General features: G+C 39.7%; 1 protein-coding gene across 17 annotated transcripts in view; it reads left to right on the top strand.

Moving 5' to 3' along the window:
- nrxn3a (neurexin 3a) overlaps positions 1 to 22,002 on the top strand; it is a 651,034-nt gene that overhangs the window by 267,141 nt on the left and 361,891 nt on the right. For all 17 annotated transcript variants that reach the window (XR_013493311.1, XR_013493310.1, XR_013493309.1 and 14 more), the window contains one exon: positions 7,516 to 7,817. Coding sequence is in view for 12 of the 17 variants with exons in the window: in XM_078174850.1 (XP_078030976.1) it covers positions 7,516 to 7,817 (302 nt within the window). In the remaining 5 variants the exon portion in view is untranslated. The remainder of the gene's footprint in view (positions 1 to 7,515; positions 7,818 to 22,002) is intronic.

Below are 22,002 nucleotides of genomic sequence, written 5' to 3'. Positions count from 1 at the left end.
TTAAGTTATCATGATATCTTAATGACAAATCAAAATGGTACCACTTTACTTGAGGTCAAAGAATTTATTCATTACACTGTCATCATGTCGTCATGACAGCCAGTTTTGTGTCGTATCCTGCCAGACATCTATCTGACCGAGTGTTAGAATCTGTCTGTAACCTTGGACATCTAATTATAATAATCATTATGTCACCTTGTCATAAACACAAAAAGAGGTGCATTTTTTTGTCATAGTCATATTTATTAGTTCTTCACCACAATTGTGGGATGGAGTACAAACAAGACAAGAAACAAAACAAAGCAAATGGTAAACAGTCAGAATGAGTCATCACAGATCAAAATAAAGGAGCAGCTGAAACCAAGGCAACCAAGCTTGCGCTCAAGTGCGACCATATATTATTTCATTTAAAAAGTGGCAAAACATTGTTCAAGAAAGCACCCAATTTACATATTGTTCTTGAATTATCAGTCTGCAATAAAGCTATACATGTGAACATAGATGGGCGGTTTAAAAAATATTTAGCCAACTACTTGTTTCTGTTCTCAGAGATGGTTATATTTTTACATTCAAACAAAACATGATATTCATCTCCCAGGTGGCCATCATTACACAAATTACAAAACTTTTCATTCCTTTCCAGACCCTTGTATCTACCTGCTATTTTAGGGAGTCTATTATTAGAAATTTGAAAGTTACAGATGGCCTGACTATACTTCTTGCTAATGTCAAGTTGTTATGACAAAGACATCTTCTGGTAATGTCATCCTGGTTAATGTCAAGTTGTCATAATAAGGACATCCCAAACAAATTTAATGTCAACTTGTCATGACAAAGACAAATTCTGGTAATGTCACTTTGATCAATGTCAAGTTGTCATAATCAAGACAACCCAAACAATGTCAACTTGTCATTACAAAAACCGAATGACACTTAATGACAGCAGTCATAAACTTTATGACATGTACATAATGTTTATGATAAGTTCATGACAGTGTCATGTCATAGTTATGACAGTTTCATATAACCCTTATGTAGATGCCTTCAAGTAAAGTGTTACCGTTACAATTAAATCTGTAGCTAAAAGTATGCAGGAGCAGTTGCATTTCAAAGTGGAGAAGGTTATTTTAAAAAATATAAATGGTGAAAACAAGAAAAGTCCTAACACACATGTCCCTGAGGAGCTGGACAATTCGATAGAATAGTTAGAATAGTTGCTGTAACTAAAAGTATGCAGAAGTAGTTCTGCAATTGAAAAATGCATGGAAGAATTCAGAATAATAAACATTTGGATAACAACAGTGTGAATTCTGAATAAGCATTCACGTAATAAAGAGCAAAGAGAATAATATTAATGACTAGGGCTAGGTATTGCCCATGATTTCCTGAATCGATTCAATTTCGATTCAAAGGGATTCGATTTGATAACCGATTCGATTCGAATTGGTCCGATATTGATTTGACTGGAGATTTTTCAATTACAATACCATTTTTTTCTAGTATGTGAAAGAGATTCTTAGAGAACTAATAGTGTAACATTTACAAGGAATTTTTAAAAAGAATAAATTCATCACAGGATTAAAACTGAATATTTTATCACTAAATGTTTCTAGAGCAGCAACAGTAATATTAAAACATAAAAAAACATAATAATAAAAAATATTAAAAGTCACAATATCAACTTAATATCTCACTGGAAACAAAATAAAAATGTCAATAAAATAAATCATATTCCTGACTTCACAATATTGTGTGAAGTTTAGAAATGATAAAGAACACAGACATCAGTCAGTATCAGTCCTCCTGTCGTCTGTGCTCCTCCCTCTGCTGCTGAGAAGATTCACTGCCTGCAGGTCACATGACCATCAGTGAGTTTTAAGATACGAGACAAACTGAGCTAAACCCTTTGACATAAACAGTTGTTGTTGTAGCTTGTTAGTAACAATTTGCTATTCGCTGGAAAGTGCTCTGTGCATGTTTATAACATAATATTAGCAGCGGTGGATGAGAGACTGTGGACAGAGCAGACTGAAATATCACTTTTCTACATGTTTACCTGTTGCTTAACAGCTGTATTAATAAAGTATTGAATTTTTCCTCAAGGAGGTTTTATTGCACTCACAGTAACAAGTGTAGTTGTTAGCTCAAGTTATCTTCACCTCTCTGTCTCCACTGCAGATCTCTACTCCGTGTTTGTGTTTGTCTGTGTGTGTGTGTCCGTGTGTCCGTGTGTAAAAGTGGTGCAGCAGCCAGGACGCACAGACAGTGGGAGGAGATACTGCAGTATGATAATACATTACAACCAAATGTAAAAAAGTAAGCTAACAGTTACAGATAAAAGAGCAGGTAATGTCGGAGCTTCTCAATACTACGGTCGTTCGTAACTAAGCGCTGTGGCTCGTTTACTACCAGCGTGATTAACAGGGTTAAAGCTTCACACATCCGTGGGAAAAAGCATACCTTAAAAGGTCAATATCAGATTACACGAATCGATATCGGATCACTCCAGTGAAGATCATTTTGAATCGGATGAAACGATTATTTTAACCCAGCCCTAGTGATGACAGTGTGTGCATTTATTTAGATATTGGAAGGGTCCATGTTTAGTGAGGAATACTGATCTATTGTACAAACAATTCCAGCGTAGTGTTAATCCATGCTGTAACCTTCACCAGTACATTTTATACATTTTCCATGTGCTATTATCTCTACTAAATGGAATGATGGTGTCAGCATTAGTGTTTTTGAGAGACCATGAAGCAGGACTGAAACCCTGATCTCCAGTGGACAGTGGACACTGATTACTAACTCAGATTATCATATTTATTTGTGTGTGTGTGTGTGTGTGTGTTTTTGTGAGACAGATAGTGTGTGAAGACGCCATTGTCTGAACAGCTCAGCCTGCACTGTGGAGGCAGCACTTCTTCCTTTCCTTCATCAGAGCTAATGCCTTGTTGGCTCCATCCCCCCTCATGCCACTCTGTGTTTCAGTTCCACACTGTTGTTTGGTGGCAGACATCTCAACGCATCATTGGTCAGGCCACTAAACAAATGGAAATCTGCCAGCACACTGAAATTACTGATAGTTATCTCCCTCTTCTGACACCACCACTTTTGCAGACTCCCTCCCTTCAGCCCCTTCTCTTGTGCTTCTTTCTGTCAGCCATCTTTCACCATACCGCCTCCCCTCAGTGCAAGAAGGGCTGAGGATTTACTTTTTTTTTTTACTTTGCCCCTTTATTCTTATTCTTTCCGTCCATTTAACTTCCATCCAGATGCTGATAGATGAATGATTATGCTGAGTCATAGTTATTTACAATAGAGATGTAGAACTTAACCGCAGATGATCATCTTAAATCCTATAAAGAAATGCTTTGGAGGCATTTGCGTAATCACCATGGACGAAAGAGGGAAATTTGACCTGTCAAAAAATTGTCATCAGACGACACACATTCAAGTTCATATGCTTAATTACGCTCAGATGGTTGAAGGCAGCATTCATTCTACAAGGCGTAGTGGTGTTACGCACCACAACAGAAACAAAAGAGGAAGATGAGATAAAAGTGTCAGATGATAGTGCTGAACTGTGTCGCTGTGAACTGACCAGGTTATCATTACGTTGTTGGTCAAAACACACACACGGAGTGCACTCCGTCTGTGATCCTTAGCACTCCGGCCTCTAGTTTCCCGGCACGGCGCAGAGTGATGAACCCCGTGCAGAGCTAGTTTCGAGCAGCGCAACCCGAGGCGCACTCAGTTTGGTAGTTTGGCAGACCGAGGTGCGCTGAGATGGGTGTGGCAGATCAAGCTTGGCGCAGTGACAGTTTTGTGCCAAAAGGCTTCGCCGAAGGTACGCTAAAAGCTCGTCAGCTGAAACCAGGTCTACTGTCAGCGCAGGCGGAGTGCAGCCGGTGTAAGTCAAAGTTTGGCTGACCGGCGGACAGTGCGCACACGTCACCAAAACCTCACAGGCAGGTTTCCAGAATGTCACGCACATTAACAATGCAATAAATACCCACAAAAACCACTATTCAATGCAACTATCTGCAATCAGCACATAAATTTATCTCTATATCGACTGTCTCGTCACATCTGATGTCAGATCAAAGGGGATTGACACCGTTTGGCACGTTTGGCACGCGTAATGAAAACCCAACCTGATTTGATTAACACAGCTGCAAACTAATGAGTTCCCATCCCTCTCAGCCAACCACAAACAGCCACAGCATCAGATAAGGAGTATATATTGTCAGTTCACGAAGTCTGACCTCCTGTCCTTTCCCTGACCCAGTATATTTGTGCGTAACAGAGTGTCATTGTGCACGCAAGGCGTTGTCCTCTTCTCATTGGCAGTTCCACTTCCTCCTTCACCACACCACGCCCCTGCCTCCTGTTAATCTGACTCCTTCCCGCTGGCGGTGGGGGCGTGGTTCCTGTTTTGAAAGACAAGAGAACAACACAACTCCCTACACGTGCTGTACCTTACTTATTATTACTTACTTATACTTATCTGTATATCACTTTCTATTCTTTTTACCATATATGAAACTAATTATCTAAGCATTGCGGTATGTGCTCCTCAGACTTCATGTCTCTTCCTCTCCTGTACTTCTCCACTTCTGCAAAGCAAACACATTCAGATCAGCTGAAATCATCTCAGTATTCTCATTGTTCACACATCTAAAACTTATATAGTGAAACACAACTTATAGTAAAACACATAACATCTTTCTATTCCCAACAATATTCGGCATCTGTCATCTTAGAAAAGTCAAAAGAAAAGAAACAGAGTGAGACTGCAAGAGAGAAACAGAGAGTGCGCCTGCACGAGAGAAACGCAACATTGATTTACAATTGTGGTGACCTCCTCCCAGGCTACCTTTGCATCATCAGCCCGTGGAGGTCTACTCACAGTTCCCTATATTCGGACACTGCAAGCTTGGACCTCCCAGACCAAAACATCAGTTTCCTCCTGGGAGAAGTCTGGCCGTCTGACGCTGCTGCCCTCTTCTGCCATGGCGAATTGAGTAAACTCTCATTACGTCTTCGTGCGCCGCATTTAAGGGTGAGGAAAGGGGCTCATTTGATTGGTGTGATGTGAATCGGCTGTGTAAAACCCACTCCACGCCTTCTCTCCTCCCTCTTTCCATCTCGCCCAGTCTGCGAAACTAGAGGCCAACATCTCATGTGCACACAACTACACGCTGATATCTCAACCCCCTGCACCAGCCAGAAACAACTGCTTATATAGACCCTTCCATCAGCAGGAGTCAATCTAGGCTGTACCGTACCATTTCTGAAAGGGAACCAACACCTTTTCAGAAACAGGTAAATATAGAGTTCAACTTTCTTACTTGCCTCAGAGCACTCAGCCAGAGCGTACCATTTAACATACATTAACAGATGACAAACACAAGTATCTCACTTACCTAATTTACCTATGACGGTGAAAATGGGGACAAATGATGTCTTCTCACTCACTTTGTTACACTGCTCAGTAACCCAAGGAAAACACACTCAGTTTTAGGTTTAAATCACAGCAGCAAACCAGTCTCTCACTTTTGCCTATATCATACTTTTAGGAGGTATGTTTGCTCATTTGCAATGTGAGTATTAACAAGATAAGGCAAGGCAAGTAAGAGCATGTGAGGTCGACTAAGTGGATCTTCCAGAGACCATTCATTTTTCATGATTTACTTTAAACAGAGCTTTAGCATTAAAGCATAGGCCTCAACTCGTCTCTCTCATTACATGTTTGAGCGAACTATGTTGTGTGAGGTGTGAGGAGATGACAGCAGTGGCCATTTTGTTTGTTTGTCCCCTCCCCCTTTGTTTTGTGGGGTGGGTCTTCTTGCAGAGGACATGAAAGCACTCATGCAGCACTGTGCATGAGGGGGTGCATGCAGATCCCTGTAGCATTTTTGTGGCTGTGTTGTGACTGAGCCCAGTCTGGTATTTTTGCTTAAGCAACAGTGAGTCAATTAGAGATGATCTCACAGGTAATGACTCCTGACTGGAATTTTTTTTTCTGTTTTATCCCTTTATCTCTTTCTTTCAGCACTTCCCTGTTTCTCTTCTGCATTTCTCTTTTACCAATATTACAAACACAGTCTGTACACCCTATCCTGACCTTTCTCTGTGGTTTTCCCTCCCATCTTTGCTTCTTTCTGTTTCATCACAAACATAACCACTGTGTCAAGATTAGGCCTTTGACGATGTTAAATGATAGTTATCTGCAGGCTCCCTTGACTTCTCTCATCATTGGCATTCCTCTTTGTCACATGTTGAATATTGGTGGTGCTGTTTATATGTCTGTTCCAAATGTCTTACATTATCCAGTGATTATTACTTGATTTTACCGATTTTTACTCACCTAAAAGTATGTTTTCAAAGTAATAATCATAAGTAGTCTTTTTTAACCTTATACATCTGTTTTCTTCTACACATTCTCACATGTCACATGGTCATGGACTTTCCATGTCAAGGTATGACATCCAAGGTACCCTGGGTGCATTGGTTGTTGATGTTCTTGGGTGTTGTGCCAACTTCGGCCTGTTACATGCATTGTCTGTTTTAAAAATATATTTTAGTTTTCACGAAAAAGTACAGTTTGCATACAGTGTCTTTCAAAATAAATGCACTACCTCGGTACATCATTGCAATTTGACTTTTTTTTTCCTTCCTTTTTTCCTTCCTTAGGAAAAAATGAACAGGGTTTGGCTTTAAAATCGTATAAGAAGGAAACACCTGGGTGAAGGTCTGTGGTTGTTGGACACATCCACTATGCCTCCCACCCAACATACTCTCTCCCTTAACTTCTGTCGTTGTCTCACCGCGTTTCCCTCTGACGCCACTGGGTGCCTTTAAACAATGCCTTTAACAGTGACTGGCCAAATATCGTGCCGACACAAAAAGATGGCTTTTTTCATTGGTGTCTGACACCAGAAGGTCACTGCCCAAACATGATTACTTCAGAGTGAGACGGGTTTGGTTTTCTTGCCTTTTAATGTATACCCACTAACTTTTGACCCAGGAATGATAAAAAAAAATGGCCACACACCTTGATTATTTAGATATTAGGCACATGAAATGAATGGACTTGATCTCAGCTATGTTAAAAAAAAAAATAGAGACATAAATGTCTTGTTGTTTTAATCAGGAAGCAGCAGATCTAAAAGAATTGCTACTGTCTTGCACTGTCTTATGGAGATTTGTGACTGGACTTGGACTTGCCCTCAAGGACTTGAGATATGCATTGAGAGTTGTTTTGACAGGATTTGAATCTTGGGCTGGATTTGTACTAACATGATTTTTTAGCTCTAGTTTCTGTTTTCATCTGAAATCATGACGCTGATGAAGATATTCAAACCCAAACTAATTTGTTTTAATTGCTGTACTTTTCATTAAATAGAAATATTGTTAATGTCATGGGCCTAATTGGAATTTGGCAAACTGTCAGATGACTGAAAATATACTATTCCCAGCACCTCTCTTCTTTTTTTCTCCTCACCACAGCCAGGGAAGAGAATGTGGCCACTTTCCGTGGCTCAGAGTACTTCTGCTACGATCTCTCCCAGAACCCCATCCAGAGCAGCAGTGATGAGATCACACTCTCCTTCAAGACGTGGCAGCGCAACGGCCTTATCCTTCACACCGGCAAGTCTGCTGACTATGTCAACCTGGCGCTGAAGGATGGAGCTGTCTCCCTCGTTATCAACCTGGGCTCCGGCGCTTTTGAGGCCATCGTAGAGCCAGTCAATGGGAAGTTCAACGACAACTCGTGGCATGATGTCAAAGTGACCCGCAACCTCCGACAGGTAAGGCACAGAGGTGGATGTACAAAATAAAACTATACTGATGATGATGCATAGCAGTTGAGCTAAAACATGGTACGGGGCTGTGAAAATGTCAGTTTAATGAGTGAGATTGAGTGAGATTTGGTGAAGTCAGTGCATTTTATGAGTAGAGTTATTCCATTACCCACAGCAGGGGTTGGGGTCTTCACTTCTCAACCCCAAGGAATTTTGTTAAAAGTTCCACAGTCAAATTCTCAATTTTGAAGCATTTATCGATGCAAAGTCAATATTCATGGTCAATGACAAATAAATATATAAGCAGTGGTCGAATTGAGGGGGGATGAGGGGGGATGCCATCCCCTTTGTTAGAAAATTGACCAAAAAGCATCCCCCTTATTAATCTAGAATCTGCGTGTGCAGGCACGGACGTAATTTGAGAGAGGGACACAGGGAACATGTCCCCCGCACTTCCTGTATCTGTGCCCTCTGTCCCCCGCACTTTTTGCAGCCGTTACAACTGTTCAATTCGTTTTTAACATGTGGTAACGTGTTTTTCCGAGCCGTCTTTAAACGCACCATGAGTAGACTGCGTCGGGCGCATACACATGCTGTCATGTTGTGATCTGAATCAATCGCACAGATGAGACAGTGGATGGACAGTGCCGCTGTGTTAACTATGTTCAGCAAACCAGCTAGCAAGGAGCAAAAAAACTTGTAGCTACAGTTTCTTCCAAACAAACTGTGTAAGTTGAGTAATGCTGTTGCATGTAGATAATGTTAGCTAAATGATGACTAATTAATAGATGCCAATGTATCAAGTTAAGCTAGTTAACAAGAACACTAATATTAATGTTACCTATGTTAACTACCTTGCTAGCTAGTTTCGTGCTAGGAAAAAACCCACTCCTCCTTAATAAGAACTTGTGCTCACTAATGCTTTGCACATATTTTTTTAATCTTTATTGCTACAATATAAAGAGCAGGGTCAGGAAGGAGACAGTGGACCAGAGGCCAGCAAGGATGATCATGCAGGGTCCTTACAGGTGAGGAGAGATTATAGCTGGCTGAGAGAAAATATCTAGAGTACAAAAGTGACTGTGTGATTAATTTCCACAGCTATGTCACCAATACTATTCCTAATTCTATTCATGAATTTTGCTTTGCACATTTATTATCTATATTAATGCAATAGATAGAAGAGGGAAAGGGAGAAACCAGGCAGGTATCAGGACAGGGACCTGACCGCATCACCAATTATCAGCCCAAGGAGTAAGGAGAAATTATAACTGGCTAAAGAAATGTCTATAGGATAAGAGTGACTCTAGGATTAATTTTCACAGCTATTTTAGAACTACTCTTATTTATACTCTAAACATTTTTTTGTCTGTATTGCAATAGCAGTATTACTGCATTATTTGTGTTTTTAAAGGCAGCAGGTATAGGTCATGCCATTTTTCTTTATCTTGATTAATTTTGCACATCTGTGCTGTCATATTTGATTATGTGTGCATGCAAAAAAATCAAAGCTACATTGCATCCCCCTTGTTAAAAAATAACAATTCAACCACTGTATATAAGTGATCAGCATACTTGCTAACCTCCAGACCTCATAGCTATAATGATGTTGTTTAATCTCCCTGAGTGACTGACAAAGCTGAAACCACTAACTCACTAAATGCTTTTTGGTGCATCATGCTATTTTTGGACTATTTCTATTTGACAATTTATATTTAATGAAACTGATTCCTGAGATAGCAAGAGCTCCAGCAAGAAAAAAGGAAATGTTCATTTGCATGAATTAGTAAGGTAACATATATTATTTAGATAATTGTTGAGACAGCAAGTATCTATTCCACCTACAGTATCTCACATAAGTGAGTACACCCCTCTCATTTTTGCAAATATTTAATTTTATCTTTTCATGGGACAACACTATAGAAATGACACTTTGATATAACTTAAAGCAGTCAATGTACAGCTTGTATAGTAGTATAGATTTACCTTCCTCTGAAAATTACTCAAAACACAGCCATCAACATCTAAACAGCTGGCAACATAAGTGAGTACACCCCACAGTGAACATGTCAACTGTCCCTTGTCTACAGTCAAGTATAGTTGTGGCAGCATCATGGTTTGGGGCTACATGAGTGCTGCCGGCTCTGGGGAGCTCGGTTCATTTAGGGAAACATGAATTCCAAGCAGAGCATGATCGCCCCCCTTCAGAAACTGAGCTGTAATGCAGTTTTCCAACATGATAATGACCCAAAACACACCTAGAAGATGACAACTGCCTTGCTGAGGAAGCTGAAGGTGAAGGTGATGGACTGGCCAAGTATGTATCCAGCCCTCTAACTCACCTGTGCACCTGTGGGGCATCCTCAAGCTGAAAGTGGGGTAGCGCAAGGTGTCTTCACATCCATCTGCTCCATGATGTCATCATGGAGGACTGGGAGAGGATTCCTGAAGCAACCTGTGAGCTCTGGTGAATTCCATGCCCAAAAGGGTTAAGGCAGTGCTAGATAATAATGGTTGGCACACAAAATATTGACAGTTTAGGCACAATTTGGACATGTTCACTGTGGGGTGTACTCACTTATGTTGCCAGCTGTTTAGATGTTGATGGCTGTGTTTTGAGTAATTTTCAGAGGAAGGTTAATCTATACTATTATACAAGCTGTACACTGACTACTTTAAGTTACATCAAAGTGTCATTTCTATAATGTTGTCCCATGAAAGATATAATGAAATATTTGCAAAAATGGGAGAGGTGTACTCACTTATGTGAGATACTGTATAATCTTTAACTTGAAGATTAAAAAAAGGGACCTGCATGTAATATTTTTAGATCTTGCAAATGCGTTTGGTTCAGTACTACATAGCCTCATTTGGAGTGCGATTGACTACTTCAAAGTGCCACAGGTAGTTGTTAACTTAGTGAAAGCATATTTTCAGGATATTAGATTGTGTCTAAGTACGGCAGGTTTCACAACAGGTTGGCAGAGGCTAGAAATAGGTATTATGGCAGGGTGTACAATTTCTCCATTAGCATTTACTATGGCAATGGAAGTAATCATCAGGGCTTCCAAGTGGGTGGTAGGTGGGGAGAGACGGCAGAACAGGGTGCATCTTCCAGTTAGGACTTAGATGGATGACATGACACTGGTGACCACAACAATGCCATGTACAAAGAGGCTACTAGAGAGGGTAAATAAGAACCTCAAGTGGGCCAGCATGAAGATCAAGCCTAGTAAGTCTAGAAGCATCTCAATACGTAAAGGGAAGTTAAGTGATAGGAAGTTTGTACCACCTACCTAAGCTCTTTACTGACTTTTCCCTAATTGTTGGGATTTCATCATCTTCTATGACAATGTGGAGTTGAATGATGAGGAACAGGTGGTGAAATTTAGAAAAGATGTGGCTGAAGGATTGGATAGAATAGATAAATCAGAACTTCCAGGAAAGCTGAAGTTGTGGTGTTTGCAGTTTGGGCTATATGCCAGGTTAATGTGGCCACTGTCAATTTATGAAATTCCAATATCCATTGTGGAGAGAATGGAAAGGTCAATTAGCTCCTCTATTAGGAAGTGGTTGGGCGCCCCTAGGTGTCTAAGAAGTGTTGCATTGTATGGAAAAGGGATACTTCAGCTGCCAGTATCTAGTTTAACAGAGGAATTTAAATGTACCAAGGCCAGGATAGAGCTGTTGTTGGAACCCAAGATCGGCAGTTCATGAGGCAGAGGCAGCTCTTAGGCACGCAGAGATTGTAGGTAATGTTCAGTTTGGCCGTAGAGGCCTGGGGCTTGGCTCAGGCAAATCGGTATGGAATAAAGCAGGTCCCAAAGATAAAAGAAAGCTGGTTGTGGAACAGATATGTAGACAGGAGGAGATATTAAGGGGTGCAAAGGTGCCCAGGCTAAGCAGGAACAGTGGTTGAATTGGGAAAGTGTAGAGAATAGGAAGCTTAGATGGAGGAACCTGTGTAATCGTATTAGATTCCTGGTAGGGGCTACATACGATATGTTACCAACCACCCAGAACCTAAAACTGTGGGTAAATGGGGACCCATCATGCCCATTGCTTTAAGGTTGCGGTACCTGAACACATGTTTTGTCAGGCTGTAAATTTAGCTTGTCACAAGGCCGGTATACATGGCGACATAAGCAGTGTTGAAAAGTTTAGCTGAAGGCATCGAAGGGAAACAAAGACAGGCAAATTCAGAAGGTTTTAAGAATAGGAGTTTAGCAATTCAGTTTGTCCGTGAGGGGGAGAAATACAGAAGTGATTAGTTAGTAAGGAGGCAAGGGTGTGACCGCCTAGAAGGTGCTTGTGATTGGGAAATGCAAGTAGATTTAGGGGGAAAGCTTGTTGTTCCCCAGGAAATAGTTTATACCAATCAGAAGCCTGACATAGTGTTATGGTCAGTGAGTCAACGGATAGTTTATTTCACTGAGTTGACAGTTCCTTGGGAAGACTCAGTGGAAGAAGCCTATGAAAGAAAAAAGCTTAGGTATGCAGACTTAGGAGCAGAAGCTGAGCAGCGAGGGTGGAAAACTTGGATTTGTCCAGTGGAAGTGGGGTGTAGGGGATTCATAGCAAGATCAGCTGTCTCACTCCTGGGGGAACTCGGAGTGTGGGGACCAACCTGATCTCACAGAAATACGTGAAATGACCACGACCTCTTAACACCACATTCCGTGGTGGCAGCACGTAATGAGTTGAAATTACGTGCTGCCACCACGAAAACAATGCCAATGTAAAGTCAATTAGGGTCCTCTCCCGTGGTGGACACACGGATTCCCTGATTCAATCACGTCACGTCAACCTCGTTTTCCTCAATGATATCTTTAACATTCCTGTATACACACAAAAACACGGAAGTGTTCTTGATATTAAAATGGCAAATATATTCCTCTGTTATAATTTCCCACCAATAATAATAATAATGATAATAACGTGATAGTTCGACTGTTCTAGATATTTGTTATAGCCTATTCAAATATTCAATCCTAAAAACACCGTTTCTAGAGAACTTGCTAAAATATCTGAAATGAACCATCATGCCTACTTTTTCTTAACATATTTCATCTAGGTGCAGTGTCATTACTAGTTCAGCTTTACTAGACATTTAATATATTCAGTAGATGTATCTTTTTACGACCCTGTTTTACAAGCCGCAAAAAAACCTACCGTCCCAAAAACGCTATTTTTAGAGTACTATCTAAAATAACTACGATTAGCCAACATCCTTGCTTTTTTTCTTAACATAGTTCATCTAGGTGCAGTGTAGTAACTACTTCGGCTTTACTAGATATTAGATTTATTCAGTAGATCTATCTTTTTACAACCCTATTTTACAAGCCGCAAACGAACCTACTGTCCCAAAAACGCCGTTTCTAGTGTATTAGCTAAAATATCGAAAATTAGCTGACATCTTTACTTTTTCTTACCATAGTTCATCTAGGTGCAGTGTAATAACTCGTTCGGCTTTACTTGATATTAGATATATTCAGTAGATATATCTTTTTACAACCCTATTTAGAACCCTACTTTGCAAATCAGAAGAACTACAACTATGTTGCTGATATGTATCAAACTGCATGGCGCGGTCCCAGGGAATTGTAGTTTTTTAAAAATCTAAGTGTTTTTCCCAGATTTGGAAGTTGTAAATACTGAACTAAGAGTACACTGTGGACTTTAAGGGGATGGTAAACACATTTGTGAAATCAGATTTTAAATATCTAATTACTAAATGGGTGAAAATTAATTTTATCCATATTTTATCCATGTCTGACAGCACCCTCAGTTGTTGACTACACTCACATGATAGCTGAGGTCAAGAGCTCTCTTTAACAGTTGGTCCCATGTCTGTACCCCCTTTAGTTGCTGAGTTATAAGTCCTCAAACATGCACTGAGGTCAAGGTTCAAAGGTCAATGGCTGAAAGCAGAAGCCATGTAGAATCTCCATACTGACATATGTCACTCTCCAGGTTGAGACCTTTCCAATGATGTATTTGGTTTAGCTCTACGACAAAGTTTAGATTTTTTCATTTTTTGGACACAAGCCATGCCAGGTGTAGTTTCAGAGAGCACTTTGAAGGCCCAGTGTATAAAATGAGTTTTGTTTGTTTCTTTGCTTGTTTTTTTCTTTTTTACTGTAGATAGTTACTAAAATGAGTCATCCTCAGACAATACAATACTACTAAAAAGTAAAACCAATAATAACAATAATGAAATAAGCAAAAATAATATTAAAATCATATTGAAATTTTAAAATCTATTTACAGAGTGGAATGGTAGCCTAATAGATAACTTAGATAATATTTATTATTGTTTAGACACCTTATTATTGCGTAGATACTATTTAGCCTATTATTGTATTTACTTTTAGCATGTTCTACTTTTGAGTAATTTCCGAGAAGTTATGATAAAAAAAAATAAAAAATTACAGACTATAGGAGACAACCTCTTCAGTGTCTCATGTCAATTAATTAAGTCCAGTCCCGTCGGCTGGCGTGGTCACATTGAGATTACATTTATTTTTTATTACTAACAAAATGTTTTATATTGACCGTATGAATGGTTTCGTTTTCAAATAAATATTTGGAAACTGCTCTGGTGTATTTTTACAGAGTTTTGCAATATGTATATAGCCTACCTGTATCAAAATGTATAATTTTCAGCAGCGGTTTGTGTGACAGCTGCCATGGTCGGAGGTATAACCGGCGGGGCAGCCGCTGGTTCTGTGGCGCTGGCTTGAGGTCCGCTCTCCCCTGGTGGAGTGGAGGGTGGCCGGGTTGCCAGGGGCAGACGGCTCCATGTGATGGTGTTTCCTCTCTGGTTCTTCCGTGCTCAGCCTTATTTTTATCTTCTTATTTATTTATTTATTAGTGGCGTCTGGATTCAGTTACGGCAGATGGATGGCAATCTGAAATGGAATGAAGCCCACAGACGGCGGACAGCAGCTACAAAACAGTAGTGGAACACGCCCCATCCGCCCACAGCACAATGCTCTTAAAGCCCTACGCTATCAAAAGCTGGCAAAATACATTTATTTTATTTTATGGCCTTGACATTAACCTGTCATATTGTTGAGTTATCAAGCACACTTCCACGTTTTTGTGTGTATACAGGAATGTTAAAGATATCATTGAGGAAAACGAGGTTGACGTGACGTGATTGAATCAGGGAATCCATGTGTCCACCACGGGAGAGGATCCTAATTGACTTTACATTGGCATTGTTTTCGTGGTGGCAGCACATAATTTCAACCCATTACGTGCTGCCACCACAGAATGCGGTGTTAAGAGGTCGTGGTCATTTCACGTATTTCTGTGAGATCAGGTTAGTGGGGACAAAGTTTGAGAAAGACAGTGACGGAAATGTCAGATGAAGCAGCTAGATCTAGTGGATTTGGATGAGGAGGAATAATGTCCGTTGGGGGCCAGCAGGGGGACCTACTAAGCAGGGTACATAACTCCTTGAGATCAGGTGGAGAGATCCACCAATCAGTCCTCTCAGGAGAAAATCCAGGAAGAAGAAGGTTATTTAAGTGTGGGAGTGGCCTATTTGAGTCATTTTTGTTTGGGATCATGCTGCAAGGTGAGTGTGTTTCCTGATTCTGTGAGTTAAGCTTTTCTATCTCCTTTAACTTTAGCTTATATGGAGTTATGATATGTAGCATGTGAAATAGGGTGTGGTGACTGTGCTCGGAAAGTTAGTATCTTGCATAAACGGAGCCTGGGTTTGTTGAAGGTGGCAGTGCTGTTTGGGCTGAGAAAGCCATGTGTAAGGTAAGGTAAAGGAGGTTGTTGGGTCGGTGCGGGGAGCAGTGAGAGCTGGCATTAGGGGAGTGTCTCTGGGACACCAGAGATCACTGTCTAGCCTCCTGGAGGTGTTGTGGGACCAACTAGATGAAACACTGGTGAAAGGAGGTTCCCACCTGATGACCCCAAAGATGGCTTAATGGCTTATCATAGGGCTTAGGAGGTTATTCACTGAGTGCTGATCCTTTCTCTAGAGCACATATTTCTTGTGTTTATTTGAACTGATATTGCTCACACTGTCAAGCCTCAGTTATGTACACTGTAAATATTTCCACACAAGTTTCAGCTTTGTCATCTCTTTATTTAAAACATTAATTAGTGCACACATATCCAGGGCAGCCCAAGTTATCAGTAATAAATTTGTTTTTCATTGTGTGAGAAAATGGGCGTGTCCTAAGAGAAGTGCCAATTGAGCATGGGCATGAGAGCTGGCAGCCTGATGCTAGCTAGCTGGTAGCAAGCTGGTAGCCAGCCACAACAGCCTGTTAGGTTTGTTGGCTTGTCTCTCTCTCCCTCTCTCTCTCTCTCTACATACATATAGATATATCTATATCTATATATATCTATATATATATATATATATCTATATCTATATCTATATATATATATATATATATATATATATATATACAACGGTCTGCCAGACTGTCATATGTAACTTCATTGTCTGCCCGTGTGCTCAGAAGCAAACATAAAATGCATTTTTGAGTAATTTCGGAGAAGTTATGATAAAATAAAATAAAATAAAAATTACAGACTATAGAATAGGACTGACAACCTCTCCAATGTTTCATGTCAGTTAATTAACACTATTTGTTGTCTTTTTATAATGCCTTTTTTTTGTTTTGTTTTGTTTTGGGGTTTTTTTGCTGCTGCACTGCTGCTGCACTATGTCTTGTTGAAAGTGGTGATTTGCTAAATACATTCTACAATAATAAATTAGATTAACTTTTGGTCTATAATATTGTTGGCTATATTACGCATTTAAATAAAAAAAATTAAGAAGAAAAGAAATAAATACCGAAATAATTAGTGGAAACTTTTTTTTTATTGATGCTCCTCCTCTCTGACATACTAACACACACACACACACACACACACACATTGAACACACGATTGAATGAATGAATGAACATTGGAAGCGGTTCAGCCGCAGTCCTGCTGGCTGGCGCGGTCACTGTTGAGATTACATTTGTTTTTTATTATTAACAAAATATTTTTTTATTTACCGTATGAATGGTTTTGTTTTCAAATAAATATTTGGAAATGAAAATGTGTGCTTTGGTGTACTTTTACAGAGTTTGCAATATGTATAGCCTATCTGTATGTATCAAAATGTATAATTTTCAGCAGCGGTCTGTGTGACCGCTGCCGCAGTCGGAGGTATAAATGCTCAGAAGTCTAGTGTGTTTCATTTTTGTAACTTAAAGGCTTCAGAAAACATACAAGACACATTTTTAAGAAAAGTCATAGAAGCTTGTAGGTTTTATATAAACAGAGTTATTTGCATTATAAAAACCCAAACGGTCTGTCAGACTGTTGTGGCGGTTCTAGTGTTAACAGTCTTCTTAGCGACCAAATGCTCACAGATCCAGCCGTGGCAGGCACATTAATATTACACTAAGCAAGGAGATGTTAAAACAGTGCGCGCCATATATATTTTGATCTGTTTTATACTTCAGATTTATATTGTTTGGCATTAATTGGTGACAGAAAAGAACTAATTTCATTCTGCAGGGAAACGTGTGTCCTTACTGTGCATATTGAATCTTCAATCTATGTTTTATGAAGACCCTGTGTGCGCTCAGAGCTGTGGCACAAGTTACGCACCAAAATCTGGCGGAAGAAAAATAATAATAAGACGAAAAATAAGTAGGCTGTGTGTGACTTATGCGCTGATGAGGTGGTGGGTGATCAATTTACCTGACATCGATTGATTTAGTTTCAGTGCCGCAGTAGTGGCCAGTGTCCTCTTTGTTTTCTTTTTGATTCTGGCATAAAATGTGCAGTCCTGAAGAAGAAAATGAAAATGCAAATAGGTTGAGTGATTATTAATTTTATTTATGAGTCAAATAATGCAGCCACATTGTTAAAATGAAAAAGCATTTCTGCAATGCATTTTAATTTTCAAATTTTACATTTCAAATTGAATTTTGGTATCTATTTGCTGGGGCATATTTTGAAAATTAAATCTCAAATGTCTTTTTCTTTTTTCGTTTTAATTAAGTGAAAGAATGAGCAGTCTTGAAGAAGAAAATTAAAATGTAAATAGGATGATTGATGATTAATTTTATTTATGAGTCAAATAATGCAGCCACATTCTTAAAATGAAAAGGCATTTCTGCAAATGCATTTTAATTTAAATATTGGTCATGATTCACTTCCACACTCTACAACCTGTATGTAGATAAATATAAAAAGACACTACCTTTCATATCAAATCCCTTTGAGTATAACTGGTTTACATGTTTTGTATGTGCAAATTAATCGTCTGATTTGATCCAAACTAACTAATAAAATAAACAAAGAAACCTAGACTGACTTAGGGCCTCAGTGTGTAAAAATGGTGAGTAACAGTGTTGCCAAGTCCGCTTATTCTAAGCGACTTTGGGCTTGTTTTTCTGTAAAGTCGCTTACAAATATTGGTAGTTGCGGGTCGCATTTTTTTTGGGCTTGTTTCTAAAGTGTAGTTGCTTATTTGGGCTTGTTCCCAGCTCCATAATAAGTTGTCATGCAGATATTTTCGATATGTAGGATAGTTTGTCTTGCCTGTTCCCTCTGTCCCTCCCCTTTCTCCATTCACACAGGAGACAGCAGAGTTTTTTTCCCACCCGCATCCTGCTTCTAATTGGCTCTGACCCTGATGGCAACGAGTACTAGCCAATCAGAGGCAGAGTAGGGCAATCTGTTTTTTTTCTGGTTAGGAATACGTCAGAAGATGAGTGCTTAAAAAGCAATAATAAAGAATTTGTGAATTCAGGATGATATTTATTTGTATGTGCAAATTTTAATTATCAGAGCTGTGTATATAATGTACTTGGTACATCAGTCTATATTTGATATCCCATCTGTTTTCTAATGTTAAATAATGTTAAAAGGTGGTTTAACTCCCTCTTGGGGTCATTGTCCTGAAGCTCAGGGGGGGAGAAAAGTAAATAAACTGTGTACCGTGGGTACAGTTTTGCAAAACTGCACACAGTTTACCAATCTGTCCACATGGATGTATATTGACAATCTGTACCCACAGTTTAAAATCCGTCCCCACGGATTGTAAAACCGTGCCCACAGTTTATTTATTTTTCTCTCCCCGGAACCTAGGGGGGCTCCATAGAAAAATTCGCTTGTTTTGGGCTTGTTTTCACAGGTCTGGTTGCTTATTTGTCTCGCGAGATCTGGCAACACTGGTGAGTAACAGTGACATCAGCGGTCAAATTCTAGATTGCAGCGCTCACTCGCTCACCCCTCCCGTCGGGTAAGTGACGGTGGCCTCTTAGGACAAAAAGCATTGCGCATCCACAAGTTTTTCAAGTTTTTCAGTAGTATCTAGTGACGAGGTGAATATTTATTTAGGAATCTAAACCATGTTACGATATATTATCTTACCAGTGAGATATAAGTTATCTGTGAAATATATGTTAGGAATGTTTTATTAGGGGCCAGGCAGCCTAAGCTGCAAAAACAGGCCAATAGTCCTGATGGTGGCGCTACAGCAAGTGTCTAAAGTTAAAACAAATTACCAACATCTCCATATTGTCTAGATGCAATTTGTGTATTTTCGGATTTTTGTCTTAATAACTGAATTTTTGACAGCCGTTTGAAATCTGCCTTTACACACTAACAGCTGCTGTCTTGCACACAGGTGACTGGTTTAGTCAATTTGTGAAGCTACATGTGACATTTCTGGTTGCCAATTAGCTCAGTGAGATAGAGGATGGTTCTTGGTGTTGAAGATTGTGAGTTCAAGCCTCAGCTCGTGCAACATTTCCATATGAGAAAGCTACCTAAACTTTTCATAAAGGTCCAGTCCCATGCCAGATGTCCTCAACTGGAAACACAAGACAATAGTCCTGATGGTGGTGCTACAGCAAGCCTCTAAATTTCAAAACTTTCACTTTGAAATGTGCTTTTCCATGGCATGGATGGCTACTGTCTGGCACCCTGATGCTTGGCTTAGTCAATTTGTGAAGCCACACATGGACTGTCACTTGCCAATTAGCTCAGTGAGATAGAAGACGGACCTCAGTCTCAGAAGTTGTGAGTTCAAGTCTCAGCTAAGAATGGACATTCTAATGTGAAAGTCCTATGTTCAGGCATCATGCTATGTGGATTAGAGACTACCAAGGTCAAAATAATTATGATTCAGGCAGTTTTGCGGAGAGACAAATACTCTTTATCAACACTTTTCCCTGTTATCCCTTGTCTCTTTTCCCTGTTTATTTGGCTTAGCTATCAGTCAATATGCAGAGTCTATCCAATAGCTACTTTTACATTTTAAAAAATGTTTTCATCTTTGTCACCATGGATAATGTTTAGCTTTAAGCTAGATCAGGCCAGTTTGTTCATAATTGCTAGCAGTTAATGTTATTCTTACTTTCTTGTTCTTGAGTTTTTTCTTTCCTTTGAGTCTGATCACTTCAGCCACTCATCCACAATTTGAAGGGCATGCCATTCAGCCACTCATCCACAATTTGAAGGGCATGCCATAATTATATGATGTAACTTCTATGTTGTGATATGCTTTGTTTTAGTGTGTGTGTTGCTCAGAATTGCTGCGCAGCAGCTATAATTTCTAATTGTTCTGGTAACACAAGCAAACATTAGCACGGTAAATGCTAAAATAACATATATATATAATATTGCGTTTCCAGAGTGTTCCTTCACAGGACACAGGGAGAGGAGGAAGAGGAAGAGGGAGAGGGAGAGGAGGAAGACCAGGGAGAGGAAGGGGGCAAGGGGGTAGAGGCGGTGCAGGAACGGCCAGGCAAGGAGGTAACGTTAGTGTCTCGGCTACCCAGAGGGAAGAGGAGGAAGAGAGGGTGGCAGCCTTCGCAGCAGCGCAAGAGGAATCAATAGCTTAGGCTGTAGGCTAGGCTAACCATTTAGCTGTAGCTCTGGGATAACGGTAGCCAAGGCTAGGATAACATTAGCGAGTAAACGTAGCCGCCACTCAAACTTAGACGAGAGGGAAAAGTAGTTGCAAACATGAAGCCAAAATGATTTTAAAATATCAGATTGAATTACCTGTCAAGCAGAAAGCAGGCAACCTCTGCATCCCTTGTGAAATCCTTCTCCTTCAGGAGTTCTTTCCACCTGGAATAAGCAACGCTGATATTCACTCGCGTTTTGTCCCGTCCTCGCTTATCTGATCTTTTTCTTTTATTTGGTGGCGTGGTTTCCCTCTTACGGGGCAAAACATATGTGTGGTCCTCCATTTAAAGTGCGACAGAATCATAAAAGTACAAAGCAGGTTCATGCAGAAGTGCCCCAGATTGATCTTCACCTTAACCGTCTTCAGTGACGGCAAGTTCTAGGTAAACGCGAAAGGCGAAGCGCGTATATCCCTTTCGGCCACTATATTCAAATATGGCGACGCAAGAGGGCAGCCTCCAGCAGACTGCGCGCTCCCTGTGTATATAGAGAGAAATCATTCTAAGCCTATGAGAAAGCTTCCATTTGTATGTGAATTGAATTACTCTTTAGTAAATATATATTTATGAAAGCAATAGTCGATATTTGCTAATAAACAACCACGTAGATTACACATTGTAACTTTAAGTCAAAGTTGAGGTCATTTACATTTTAATCCTGGCTGATTTGGTGACACTCTTGGCTACTGGTGATTACAATCAGCAATTGTTGAAAAACGCGCGCTAAAGTGCCCTCCTGGGAGCCAAAACGTGTGCTAAAGTGCCCTCCTGGTTGGCAAAACACACTAAACTGCCTTCTTGGGTGGAAAAAACACACTAAACTAGACCACAGAAATACTATGAAACATTACTGTTGACTTTTATGTTGGGCCCTTTTTTGATCTATATTGAGCCAGAACTAGGGGTGTAACGGTACACAAAAATCTCGGTTCGGTACGTACCTTAGTACATAAGTCACGGTTCGTTTTTTTTCGGTACAGTAATGAAAAAAATAGACAACTTTTAAATATCTTTTACTTATTGGTAACCTTATTAAAACATACCACCACAGCAGTTAACTCTTTTTACACAATTTTTGAATGAAACAAATATATATAAAATCTTGCTTTTTCACATTGTTTGAATGAAAATAGAAATATAAAAGTGAAAAATAAAATCCTGCTGTTTTTTAACACATTTTTTGAATGAAAAATATAAATATACACTTCTGCTTTAACAGTTTTACTCAATTAAAA

Source organism: Epinephelus lanceolatus, chromosome 15 (genome assembly GCF_041903045.1).
Source record: "Epinephelus lanceolatus isolate andai-2023 chromosome 15, ASM4190304v1, whole genome shotgun sequence".
Taxonomy (NCBI): domain Eukaryota; kingdom Metazoa; phylum Chordata; class Actinopteri; order Perciformes; family Serranidae; genus Epinephelus; species Epinephelus lanceolatus.
This window is presented reverse-complemented; position numbering and strand designations above follow the sequence as displayed.